Source organism: Pristiophorus japonicus, chromosome 2 (genome assembly GCF_044704955.1).
Source record: "Pristiophorus japonicus isolate sPriJap1 chromosome 2, sPriJap1.hap1, whole genome shotgun sequence".
In the NCBI taxonomy this organism is placed as follows: Eukaryota; Metazoa; Chordata; class Chondrichthyes; family Pristiophoridae; genus Pristiophorus; species Pristiophorus japonicus.
In genome coordinates this window covers 278,807,195-278,820,278 of record NC_091978.1, presented here as the reverse complement: position 1 = coordinate 278,820,278, position 13,084 = coordinate 278,807,195, and the positions used below count along the sequence as shown (strand labels likewise).

Genomic DNA, 13,084 nt, shown 5'->3' with positions numbered 1-13,084 from the left:
CAGGACAATGTGAGTTTGATGGTTACCTGGAGCAAATGTTCAGACTTTTTTGTACTGGGCATTGGCCACGAGACCATCCTACGAAAACTTTTGACTGTGGAGACACCGACCGTCAGTAAGGCCATTGCAATAGCACAGGCGTTTGTGTCCACCAGTGATAACACCAAGCAAATCTCTCAGCATACAAGTGCTAGCAATGTTCATAAATTAACTGGAACTGTGTTTGCGAGCAGAAATGTACAGGGCAGAAACCACGAGTCTGCAACTGCCAGCAGGCTTCAGGTGACCCAGATGACCGAGTCCGCAACAAAGGATGAATGCAAGGCAATTCACACCTTGTTGGCGTTGTGGAGGCTTCCATTCAGCCTATTCATGCCGCTTCAAAGGGTATGTTTGCAAGAGCTGTGGAACAATGGGGCACCTCCAATGAGCTTGCAGACGAGCTGCAAGCTCTGCAAAACCTGCTAACCACCACGTGGCAGAGGAAGATCAGTCCATGGTGGATCAAAGCAATTTCGAGCCTCCAAGGAGGCAGATGCTGACTTACACGGGGTGCACTCATTTTCAACGAAATGTCCACCTATAATGCCAAATGTAAAATTGAATGGCTTACCCGTAGCCATAGAACTGGACACTGGCGCTAGCTAATCCATCATGAGTAAAAAGATGTGAGAGAAACTGTGGTGCAACAAGGCACTCAGACCAGCCCTGAGCCCCATCCACACGAAACTGAGAACGTACACCAAAGAGGTTATCACTGTCCTGGGCAGCACCATGGTCAAAGTCACCTACGAGGGCATGGTGCACGAACTGCCACTCTGGATTGTCCCGGGTGATGGCCCCACACTGCTTGGAAGGAGCTGGCTGGGCAAAATCCGCTGGACCTGGGATGACATCCGAGCGCTATCACATGTCGATGAGGCCTCATGTACCCAGGTTCTCAACAAATTTCCTTCCCTTTTTGAGCCTGGCATTGGAAACTTTTCCGGGGCGAAGGTGCGGATCCACTTGGTCCCAGAGGCACGACCTATTCACCACAAGGCGCAAGCAGTAGCTCACATGATGAGGGAGAGAGTGGAAATCGAGCTCGACAGGCTGCAATGCGAGGGCATCATCTCCCCAGTGGAATTCAGCGAGTGGGCCAGCCCGATTGTTCCAGTACTCAAAGGTGATGGCACGGTCAGGATTTGCGGCGATTATAAAGTAACTATTAATCGTTTCTCGCTACAGGACCAATACCCGCTACCTAAGGCAGACTACCTATTAGCGATGCTGGCAGGAGGCAAGACGTTCACTAAGCTCGACCTGACTTCGGCCTACATGACGCAGGAGCTGGAGGAGTCTTCAAAGGGCCTCATCTGCATCAACACGCACAAGGGACTGTTCATCGACAACACATGCCCGTTTGGAATTCGGTCGGCTGCAGCAATCTTCCAGAGAAACATGGAGAGCCTACTCGAGTCGGTACCACGCACGGTGGTTTTTCAGGACGACATATTGGTCACGGGTCGGGACACCGTCTAGCACCTACAGAACCTGGAGGAGGTCCTCCAGCGACTAGATCGCGTTGGGCTGCGGCTGAAGAGGTCGCAATGCGTCTTCATGGCAACAGAAGTGGAGTTTTTGGGGAGAACGATCGCGGTGGATGGCATTTGGCCCACAGACGCCAAGACAGAGGCTATCAGGAACGTGCCCAGGCCACAGAACGTCACGGAGCTGCGGTTGTTCCTGGAACTCCAACTATTTTGGTAACTTCCTACCGGGGTTAAGCACCCTCTTAGAACCCCTACATGTGTTACTGTGTAAAAGTGAGAACTGGGTATGGGGAAAAAACCCCAAAGTAATTGCTTTTGAGAAAGCCAGAAACATTTTATGCTCCAACAAGCTGCTTGTATTGTATAACCCGTGTAAAAGACTTGTGCTAGCATGTGATGCGTTGTCGTACGGAGTCGGGTGTGTATTACAACAAGCTAACGTTGCGGGGAAGTTGCAACCTGTCGCCGATGCCTCCGGGAGCTTGTCTAAGGCCGAGAGGGCCTACAGCATGATTGAGAAAGAGGCATTAGCGTGTGTGCTCGGGGTAAAGAAAATGCATCAGTACCTGTTTGGCCTCACATCTGAGCTGGAACCTGATCACAAGCCCTTCATATCCCTGTTCGCTGAAAACAAGGGGATAAATACTAATGCCTCAGCGCGAATGCCCACCTTTGTATGCGGGCTATCAGCATATAACTAACTATACCATCCGCCACAGGCCAGGCACCGAGAACTGTGTGAATGCTCTCAGTCAGCTACCATTGCCCACCACGGGGGTGGAAATGGCGCAGCCTGCAAACTTGTTGATGGTCACAGAAGCGTTTGAAAATGATAAATCACCTGTCACGGCCTGTCAGATTAGGACTTGGACCAGCCAAGATCCTCTGCTGTCCTGAGTTTAAAAAAAAAGTGTACTGCATGGGAGCTGGGCCAGCATCCCCGTTGAAATGCAGGAGCTAATCAAGCCGTTCCAGCGGCGAAAGGACGAGCTGTCCATTCAGGCAGACTGCCTGTTGTGTGGTAACCGCGTAGTGCTACCCAAAAAGGGCAGGAAGACATTCATCTCTGATCTCCACAGCACACACCTGCGTATAGTAATGACGAAAGCGATAGCCAGATCCCACGTGTGGTGGCCCGGTATCGACTCTGACTTAGAGTCCTGTGTACGGCAATACAGCATGTGTGCTCAGTTGAGCAACGCGCCCAGAGAGGCACCACTAAGTTTGTGGTCCTGGCCCTCCAGACCATGGTCAAGGATCCATGTCGACTATGCGGGCCCGTTTCTCAGTAAAATGTTCCTGGTGGTGGTGGATGCTTTTTCAAAATGGATTGAATGTGAAATAATGTCGGGAAGCTCCACCACCACCACCATTGAAAGCCGGAGGGTCATGTTTGCCACCCACGGCCTGCCTGACATACTGGTCCGTGACAATGGGCCATGTTTCACCAGTGCCGAATTTAAAGAATTCATGACCCGCAATGGGATCAAACATGTCACCTCAGGCCCGTTTAAACCAACCTCCAATGGGCAGGCAGAGCGGGCAGTACAAACAATCAAACAGAGCCTTAAACGAGTCACAGAAGACTTACTCCAAACCCGCCTGTCCCGAGTACTGCTCAGCTACCGCTTGAGACCCCACTCGCTCACAGGGGTGCCCCCGGCTGAGCTACTCATGAAAAGGACACTTAAAACCAGACTCTCGCTAGTTCACCCCAACCTACATGATCAGGTAGAGAGCAGGCGGCAGCAACAAAATGTAAACCATAGTCGCGCCACTGTGTCACGGGAAATTGATCTGAATGACCCTGTGTATGTGCTCAACTATGGACATGGTCCCAAGTGGATCACGGGCACAGTGATGGCTAAAGAAGGGAGTAGGATGTTTGTAGTCAAACTAGACAATGGAAAAATTTGCAGAAAGCACCTGGACCAAACGAGGCTGCGGTTCAGACTACGCTGAACAACCCACAGCAGACACCACCTTTTTCGAGCCCACAACACGCACCCAAGGATCAACGACACCACCCCGAATCAGAAAATTGAACCCTGCAGGGCCAACAATACGCCAGCCCAGCGAGGGCACAGCCAACACACCAGAACAGACATTTGTACCGAGGCAGTCCACCAGGGAAAGGAAGGCTCCCGACCACCTCGCCTTGTAAATAGTTTTCACTTTGGGTGGGGGGGTGGGGGGGTGGGCGGTGGGTGGTGATGATGATGTTGTGTATCTGTAAAGCATGCACTCCCATGTTCCACCACCAGGGAGCGCATCTCCTGAAGTCCCAAGGGATCCCAGCATCCCTTGGGAGCACTGTATATAAGCCGGTCCCTAAGGCCTGTTCCTCACTCTGGAGTATCTTAATAAAGACTGAGGTCACTGTTACTTTAACCTCCCTGTGTGCAGTCTCATCGGTGTCAGGAACACAACAGAATGTACCTCAACTGTACCTGAACCATCTCCTCTTTAAAGGCAGCCCATCGTTCCACTACAATTTTGCCTGCCAATCTTTGATTCCAATTTACCTGGGCCAGATCCATTCTCAACCCTCTGAAATTGGCCTTCCTCCAATTAAGTATTTTTACTCTGGATTGTTCACTGTCTTTTTCCATAGCTAATCTGAACCTTATGATACCGTGATCACTGTTCCCTAAATGTTCACCTACCGACAATTGCTCCACTTGACCCACCTGATTCCCCAGAATCAGATCCAGCAATGCCTTCCTCAATCGGCTGGAAATGTACTGATCAAAAAGTTCTCCTGAACACTTCAGAAATTCTCCCCTCTGCGCACCCCCCCACCCCCCCCTGCCCTTTACACTATTATCCCAGTCTGTATTCGGAAGTCCCCCATTATCACTACTCTGCAGTTCTTGCACCTCTCTGTAATTTCCCTGCAAATTTACTGCTGTATATACATCCCACTAGTCGGTGGCCTATAGAATACATGTAGTAGTGTAATGGCACCTCTATTGTTTCTTAACTCGAACCAAATAGATTCTGTCTTTGACTCCTCCGGGACATCCTCTCTCTCCGACACTGTAATATTCTCCTTAGCCAATACTGTCGCCCTACCTCCTTTCTTTCCTTCCCTACTTTTCCTGAACACCACTTTGTATCAGGAATATTCAGTGCCCAATCCTGCCCCTTTATTGAGCCAGGTCTCAGTTATCGCCATTACATCATATTCTCATGTGGCTATTTGTGCCTGCAGCTCACCAATCTTATTTACCACATTCTGTGCATTTATACACATGCACTGTAAACCTACCTTAGGCCTTCTTGTATTCTTAGTCTGACCCCACCTAATACTGTACTATTTCCTACTCTAGTGCTATCTGTCCTTCCCAATCCTTTGTGCACCTTGTCTTTTTTTTTTAATTGTTTGTGCACCTTGTTTCTTCTTTGTAATGCTGCAGGTGGCCGTCCCACTGTCAAATTGATTCAAACCGTCCCCAACAGCACTAGCCTACCCTATCACTATTGCTTTCCCAATCTTCCTCCTCCCCATGGACTTGGCTCTGGCTGTACTCCCCAGAGGAACCATTGCCCTCACCAGTATTCTGTACCGGTTAGAAAGTGAGATGTACTCGGGGGACTCTTGCACTTACCTGCCTGGTTCTCCTTGTCTGTCTGGTGTGCACCCATTCCTTCTCTGCCTGTACACTCTTGCACTGCGGGGTAACCATCTCTTGAAATGTGCTACCATGTAGCTCACTGCCTCACAGATCTGACATCAGTTACTGCTCAAGCTCCAAAACCTGGGGCTTGAGCTCCTCCAGCTGACAACACTTCCTGCACATGTGGTTGCCCAGGACACGGGAAGCGTCCTGGAGTTCCCACAAGGCACAAGATTACATTCCACAGGACTTGAGGTGCCCTGCCATGCCTTTATTTAATAGACTATTATCTAACTTAACAGAAATAAACTCCAGACTCCATCACCAGCTATTCACTAATCAGCTCCTTCCCTTCTGCTGATGTCACTTTTTAGGATTTTTTTATTAACCTTTCCTCCTAACGCTCACACTCCCTCCGGGCTCTGGGGCTTATCTTTATTTCCGGCCGCTCCTCGCTCTCCCGCAGATTCACTCCTTAGCCTATTAATTTGGAGTCCTTGGGTTCTGTGGCTCCACTGCTCCTTTTCAGTTAACTGTCTCAACTGCCTTCTTCCTCTCCACTGGTTTCTGCTCCCGCCAAATCTTCAACTCTGCTTGCGATCCATTCCAATTATGTTCACCCAGCTCTGTCTCCAAAGGGACCATCACAGCTTCCTCTTAGCCACACTGCAGATATAAAAGCTACCACAAAGCAAACTTTCCAAGCCAACTTTATACCTCTACCTCTCCAATATGACATAAAAAAATCAATTCATCATCCTTATGCATTCCCTCAGTAACCATCTTGTGTGTGTCTTTGCCTAGCCTATTGATGTCACACAGTGCTACCCTAGTGGCTGCAGCGTGGCTGGTGGAAGGCTGCTGACTTTCATTGGGGGAACATTGCTGAGGAATTGGTGGCTGGGAGTGTAAAATCAACTGCCTTCTTCTTCACTCACCTCTCCTACACACATGCACTGCCTCAGATGCACATAAATCTGACCTATTGGATGCCCAGAAAAGCCATGCAATTATTCATGAGCACCAGTGGAATTTTTTGTGGCAATTTAATATTTTGCAACAATTCTGTAATTAAAACACAAACATAACAACTCATGTAATCACCTCCTGATACGAAACGAAAGGCAATGAGGAGAATAATAACAGATTTCAGAGCATGGTGGTGAAATGGGCAGACACATGGCAGATTAAATTTAATGCCGAAAACTGTGAATCATAGAATGATACATCACAGAAAGAGGCCTTCGTCCCATTGCACTTGTGCCAGCTCTTTGGTAGAGCTATACAATTAATCCCAGTCCCCTGCTCTTTCCCCTTAGCCCTGCAAATGTTTTCCTGTAAATGAAGAGATACATTTTAGTAGGAAGAATGAGGAGAGGCAATATGAGCTAAATGGTACAATTTTAAAGGGGATGCAGGATCATAAAGACCTGGGATGTACATACACAAAAATCTTTGAAGGTGGCGGGACAAGTTGAGAAGACTGTTTATCAAAAGAACAAACGTATGGGATCCTTGGCTTTATTAAGAGGAATAGAGTATAAAAACCCCTACATCGACATCCCAATGAAGCTTCCCCTTTTCAACCTCCAAGCTTCAGTTCATTGAAAACCCTTGCCAGCCATATTGTATCAATTCTGCAGCAAGTTTCACTATATGGGTAGAGCTGCAGAACACCAAAGGGCAAAAAACGTTAGTAGGAGTTGTGTACAGACCTCCAAACAGTAATAGGGATGTTGGGGAGGGCATCAAACAGGAAATTAGGGGTGCATGCAATAAAGGTGTAGCTGTTATAATGGGTGACTTTAATATGCACATAGATTGGGCTAGCCAAACTGGAAGCAATACGGTGGAGGACGATTTCCTGGAGTGCATAAGGGATGGTTTTCTAGACCAATATGTTGAGGAACCAACTAGGGGGGAGGCCATCTTAGACTGGGTGTTGTGTAATGAGAGAGGATTAATTAGCAATCTCGTTGTGCAAGGCCCCTTGGGGAAGAGTGACCATAATATGGTGGAATTCTGCATTAGGATGGAGAATGAAACAGTAATTTCAGAGACCATGGTCCAGAACTTAAAGAAGGGTAACTTTGAAGGTATGAGGCGTGAATTGGCTAGGATAGATTGGCGAATGATACTTAGGGGGTTGACTGTGGATGGGCAATGGCAGACATTTAGAGACCGCATGGATGAATTACAACAATTGTACATTCCTGTCTGGCGTAAAAATAAAAAAGGGAAGGTGGCTCAACCGTGGCTATCTAGGGAAATCAGGGATAGTATTAAAGCCAAGGAAGTGGCATACAAATTGGCCAGAAATAGCAGCGAACCTGGGGACTGGGAGAAATTTAGAACTCAGCAGAGGAGGACAAAGGGTTTGATTAGGGCAGGGAAAATGGAGTACGAGAAGAAGCTTGCAGGGAACATTAAGGCGGATTGCAAAAGTTTCTATAGGTATGTAAAGAGAAAAAGGTTGGTGAAGACAAACGTAGGTCCCCTGCAGTCAGAATCAGGGGAAGTCATAACGGGGAACAAAGAAATGGCAGACCAATTGAACAAGTACTTTGGTTCGGTATTCACTAAGGAGGATACAAACAACCTTCCGGATATAAAAGGGGTCAGAGGGTCTAGTAAGGAGGGGGAACTGAGGAAAATCTTTATTAGTCGGGAAATTGTGTTGGGGAAATTGATGGGATTGAAGGCCGATAAATCCCCAGGGCCTGATGGACTGCATCCTAGAGTACTTAAGGAGGTGGCCTTGGAAATAGCGGATGCATTGACAGTCATTTTCCAACATTCCATTGACTCTGGATCAGTTCCTATCGAGTGGAGGGTAGCCAATGTAACCCCACTTTTTAAAAAAGGAGGGAGAGAGAAAACAGGGAATTATAGACCGGTCAGCCTGACCTCAGTAGTGGGTAAAATGATGGAATCAATTATTAAGGATGTCATAGCAGTGCATCTGGAAAATGGTGACATGATAGGTCCAAGTCAGCATGGATTTGTGAAAGGGAAATCATGCTTGACAAATCTTCTGGAATTTTTTGAGGATGTTTCCAGTAAAGTGGACAAAGGAGAACCAGTTGATGTGGTATATTTGGACTTTCAGAAGGCTTTCGACAAGGTCCCACACAAGAGATTAATGTGCAAAGTTAAAGCACATGGGATTGGGGGTAGTGTGCTGACGTGGATTGAGAACTGGTTGTCAGACAGGAAGCAAAGAGTAGGAGTAAACGGGTACTTTTCAGAATGGCAGGCAGTGACTAGTGGAGTGCCGCAAGGTTCTGTGCTGGGGCCCCAGCTGTTTACATTGTACATTAATGATTTAGACAAGGGGATTAAATGCAGTATCTCCAAATTTGCGGATGATACTAAGTTGGGTGGCAGTGTGAGCTGCGAGGAGGATGCTATTAGGCTGCAGAGTGACTTGGATAGGTTAGGTGAGTGGGCAAATGCATGGCAGATGAAGTATAATGTGGATAAATGTGAGGTTATCCACTTTGGTGGTAAAAACAGAGAGACAGACTATTATCTGAATGGTGACAGATTAGGAAAAGGGAAGGTGCAACGAGACCTGGGTGTCATGGTACATCAGTCATTGAAGGTTAGCATGCAGGTACAGCAGGCGGTTAAGAAAGCAAATGGCATGTTGGCCTTCATAGCGAGGGGATTTGAATACAGGGGCAGGGAGGTGTTGCTACAGTTGTACAGGGCCTTGGTGAGGCCACACCTGGAGTATTGTGTACAGTTTTGGTCTCCTAACTTGAGGAAGGACATTCTTGCTATTGAGGGAGTGCAGCGAAGGTTCACCAGACTGATTCCCGGGATGGCGGGACTGAACTATCAAGAAAGATTGGATCAACTGGGCTTGTATTCACTGGAGTTCAGAAGAGTGAGAGGGGACCTCATAGAAACGTTTAAAATTCTGACGGGTTTAGACAGGTTAGATGCAGAAAGAATGTTCCCAATGTTGGGGAAGTCCAGAACCAGGGGTCACAGTCTGAGGATAAGGGGTAAGCCATTTAGGACCGAGATGAGGAGAAACTTCTTCACCCAGAGAGTGGTGAACCTGTGGAATTCTCTACCACAGAAAGTAGTTGAGGCCAATTCACTAAATATATTCAAAAGGGAGTTAGATGAAGTCCTTACTACTCGGGGGATCAAGGGTTATGGCGAGAAAGCAGGAAGGGGGTACTGAAGTTTCATGTTCAGCCATGAACTCATTGAATGGCGGTGCAGGCTAGAAGGGCTGAATGGCCTGCTCCTGCACCTATTTTCTATGTTTCTATGCTCATCACAGCTGACCTTGGTGACCAAAATTGGCTCCTGGTTTCCCCAATGCCTCACATCTAAAGTTTTTTTCCTTGTGTTCAAATCCCACATGGCCTTGTTCTTCCCCATCAATATAACCTCCTCTAAATTTACTATTCCCCCCACCCCCACCATTGATGTGCCTTCAGCTGCCTAGACCTTGCACTCTGGAATCCCTTCTCTGGCGCTCCACCTCCCTCTTCTTTAAGACCCTCTGTAAAACCCACCTAGTTTACCAAGCTTTTTGATCTACCTTCCTAATATCTCCTCCCTTGCCTTTACAGCAACGTGGGATTTATTTTAGCATTAAAAGCATTGCATAAATGAAAGTTGTTGACCAGCATTTTAGATGTATAGTATCCTTTTTAATTTAATCTTGAGATCTCCATGTACTATAAAAATGATGGAATTCATTCATAACAAACTTCTACTTCTGTTGGAAGTAATTCTTAAACTCTGGTCGATCTAGTAACCTTTAGTCAATTGATAACTCCCTTGGAAGATGGGAATCTCTAAATCTAACACATTCACACAATATTTTTAATGACTAAGGCATCACAATCAAATAGGCTACATCTAGTTGGAGGCATGAGTCCAGTAGAAATAAGAATATCATTATTATAAACTTGCCTTCATGGAAGGTGGCATGGTGCTTATGTAAGATGTTGGTATGCTGACATCTCCAACCTCTTAGTTGTTTGTGAACCACGATTTGTATATTATCTTTGAGTTGCATTGCCTTGTCTGATCTGAACAACAATTTTCCTTTCTCAATTGATGCATTAACTATTCATTAGCCATTAACCTTTCACGAATGTTCACAGGGGGCAAGTTTGTTTTGTGGGTTGTACTCTCTACTTCAGTGAAAGAAATGCAATTTACTGAGATTTGAGCATTTTAAAATGAGGTGTACAGATATTTTTTTAATTTTTTGTTACAGGTCCTCCAAGCACAACTGGATTCACTACTGCAGGGTCAGGAAAGCATCAAGAGTAGTTGCAACTTCACTGAGCAAGCTCTAAACCATGGGACAGAAACTGAAGTTCTTTTAGTTAAGAAGCAAATGGGTGATAGGTTAAATGAACTAGCTGTTCAGGAGTTTCCTTTACAACCCCAAGAAAATGATCAGCTGGAGTTTGTGGTGGAAACTGAAGGACTTAAGAAATCCATTCATAATTTAGGTACCATAATCACCACAAATGCAGTGGCCTATGAGACTGTTGCGACAGGCGAGGGACTGAGACACTGCGTGATTGGTCATCCTACATCTGTTACTATAACAACAAAGGATAAAGATGGAGAACTTGTGAAAACTGGAAATGCATGCCTAAGTGCCGAAATTGCATCTCCTGATGGTAGTGTGGTCGATGGGGAGATACTTGACAATAAAAATGGCACCTATGACTTCCTTTATACCATTCAGAAAGAACAAAAGGAGGGTGACTTTACACTCGCACTCAGACTTTACGATCAGCATATTAAGGGAAGTCCATTTAAGTTGAGGGTTGTCAAACCCACTGATCTTTCTCCAACGTCTGATGGGGTCAAACGACGTGTGAAGTCACCTGGCAGTGGGCATGTGAAACAGAAGGCTGTAAAACGACCAGCTAGCATGTACAGCACTGGAAAAAGAAAAGAGAATCCAATTGAAGATGACTTAATCTTTAGAGTTGGTATGTAGATTTTAAAAAACGCTTTCACTTTCTCTTCTCTCTTTCCCCCCCGGCTCCCCAAACCTCACTGCAGCCTGGGGAGAAATTTGAATAGCATCAGTTTGCAGAACAAAATGGGCGGCTCGATCGTGCTATAAGCCCGAGACTCGATCAAAATTGGGCCTTGGGCCTCATCTGCATGAAACCAGCGAGCTGCAGACACCAATTAGGCGTCCTGATGCAGCCCGGCGCACGGGGCCTAAGGGATTGCGACCAAGCGGTCCCTAAGTAGCTCCTGGCTCCACCGAAATTAATCTGAAAAAAAAATTTACTTCCCTTTTTGTGAAGACCTGGAACAACTAGTGGCGCATGCTCCGCCCTGTTCTGAATAATTTTGTTTTGGGATCCTAAACAGGCATTGGACCTGGATTTACAGAAAGAAAGACTTGGATTTATATAGCACCTTTCATGACCACCGGACATCTCAAAGTGCTTTACAGTGTAATCACTGTTGTAATGTGGGAAACGCTGCAGCCAATTTGTGCACAAGCATGCTCGCACAAACAGCAATGTGATAATGACCAGATAATCTGTTTTTTGTTATGGTGACTGTGTCAATACTTTAGATTCAGTTTTAATGAAATTATCTGCTTTAGTGATAGTGTACCAAATACAGCCCTGTGGAGTCCCCTATGGCGTCGTTTGATATAGTAGGAAATTCCGGTGTTCCTGACGACTACATCTGCGTCAGGGACACCGGAAGTGTATCCGCCTCCAGCTCCTGACGGACCGCGTTGCGGATTTGGAGCTGAGGGTGGATTCACTCTGGAGTATCCATGATGCTGAGAATGACGTGAGTACGTGTAGCGAGTTGGTCTTACCGCAGGTGAAGGGTCCACAGCCAGCTAGGGAATGGAAGACCAGCAGGAAGAGCAGTGTAAGGAAGGTAGTGCAAGGGTCCCCTGCGGTCATCCCCCTGCAAAACAGATACACCGCTTTGAGTACTGTTGAGGGGATGACTCATCAGGGGAGGGCAGCAGCAGCCAAGTTCATGGCACCGTGGCTGGTTCTGTTGCACAGGAGGGCAGGAAAAAGAGTGGGAGAGTGATAGTGATAGGGGATTCAATTGTAAGGGGAATAGATAGGTGTTTCTACGGCCACAACCGAGACTCCAGGATGTTATGTTGCCTCCCTGGTGCAAGGGTCAAGGATGTCTCAGAGTGGATGCAGGACATTCTAAAAAGGGAGGGAGAACAGCCAGTTGTCGTGGTGCACGTTGGTACCAACGACATAGGTTAAAAAAAAAAGGGATGAGGTCCTACGAGACGAATTTAAGGAGCTACGAGCTAAATTTAAAAAGTAGGACCTCAAAAGTAGTCATCTCGGGATTGCTACCAGTGCCACGTGCTAGTCAGAGTAGGAATTGCAGGATAGCGCAGATGAATATGTGGCTTGAGCAGTGGTGCAGCAGGGAGGGATTCAAATTCCTGGGGCATTGCAACAGGTTCTGGGGGAAGTGGGACCAGTACAAACCGGACGGTCTGCACCTGGGCAGGACTGGAACCAATGTCCTAGGGGGGAGTGTTTGCTAATGCTGTTGGGGAGGAGTTAAACTAATATGGCAGGGGGATGGGAACCAATGCAAGGAGACAAAAGCAAAAGACAGAAAGGAGATGAGTAAAAGTGGAGGGCAGAGAAACCCAAGGCAAAAAACAAAAAGGGCCACTGAATATAAAGGGGCTGCAGGAGGGGTCAAAACTAAAAATCATGGTTTTAAAAACTAGGATCAAAACACTCTACCTAAATGCACGCAGCATTCGAAATAAAGTAAATGAGTTGACGGCACAAATCATTACAAATGGGTATGATTTGGTGGCCATTACAGAAACATGGTTGCAGGGTGGCCAAGACTGGGAATTAAACATACAGGGGTATCTGACGATTCGGAAAGATAGACAAGAAGGGA

General features: G+C 46.7%; 1 protein-coding gene and 1 long non-coding RNA gene across 2 annotated transcripts in view; one reads left to right on the top strand and one right to left on the bottom strand.

Annotated features, from left to right (window-relative positions):
* Positions 1–13,084, bottom strand: part of LOC139246611 (uncharacterized) — a 62,460-nt gene that overhangs the window by 7,512 nt on the left and 41,864 nt on the right. The gene's annotated exons all lie outside the window — the stretch shown is intronic.
* trim2a (tripartite motif containing 2a) overlaps positions 1–13,084 on the top strand; it is a 163,426-nt gene that overhangs the window by 118,192 nt on the left and 32,150 nt on the right. Inside the window, exon 6 of the mRNA XM_070871425.1 lies at positions 10,407–11,139. Within this exon, the coding sequence (XP_070727526.1) occupies positions 10,407–11,139 (733 nt within the window). The remainder of the gene's footprint in view (positions 1–10,406; positions 11,140–13,084) is intronic.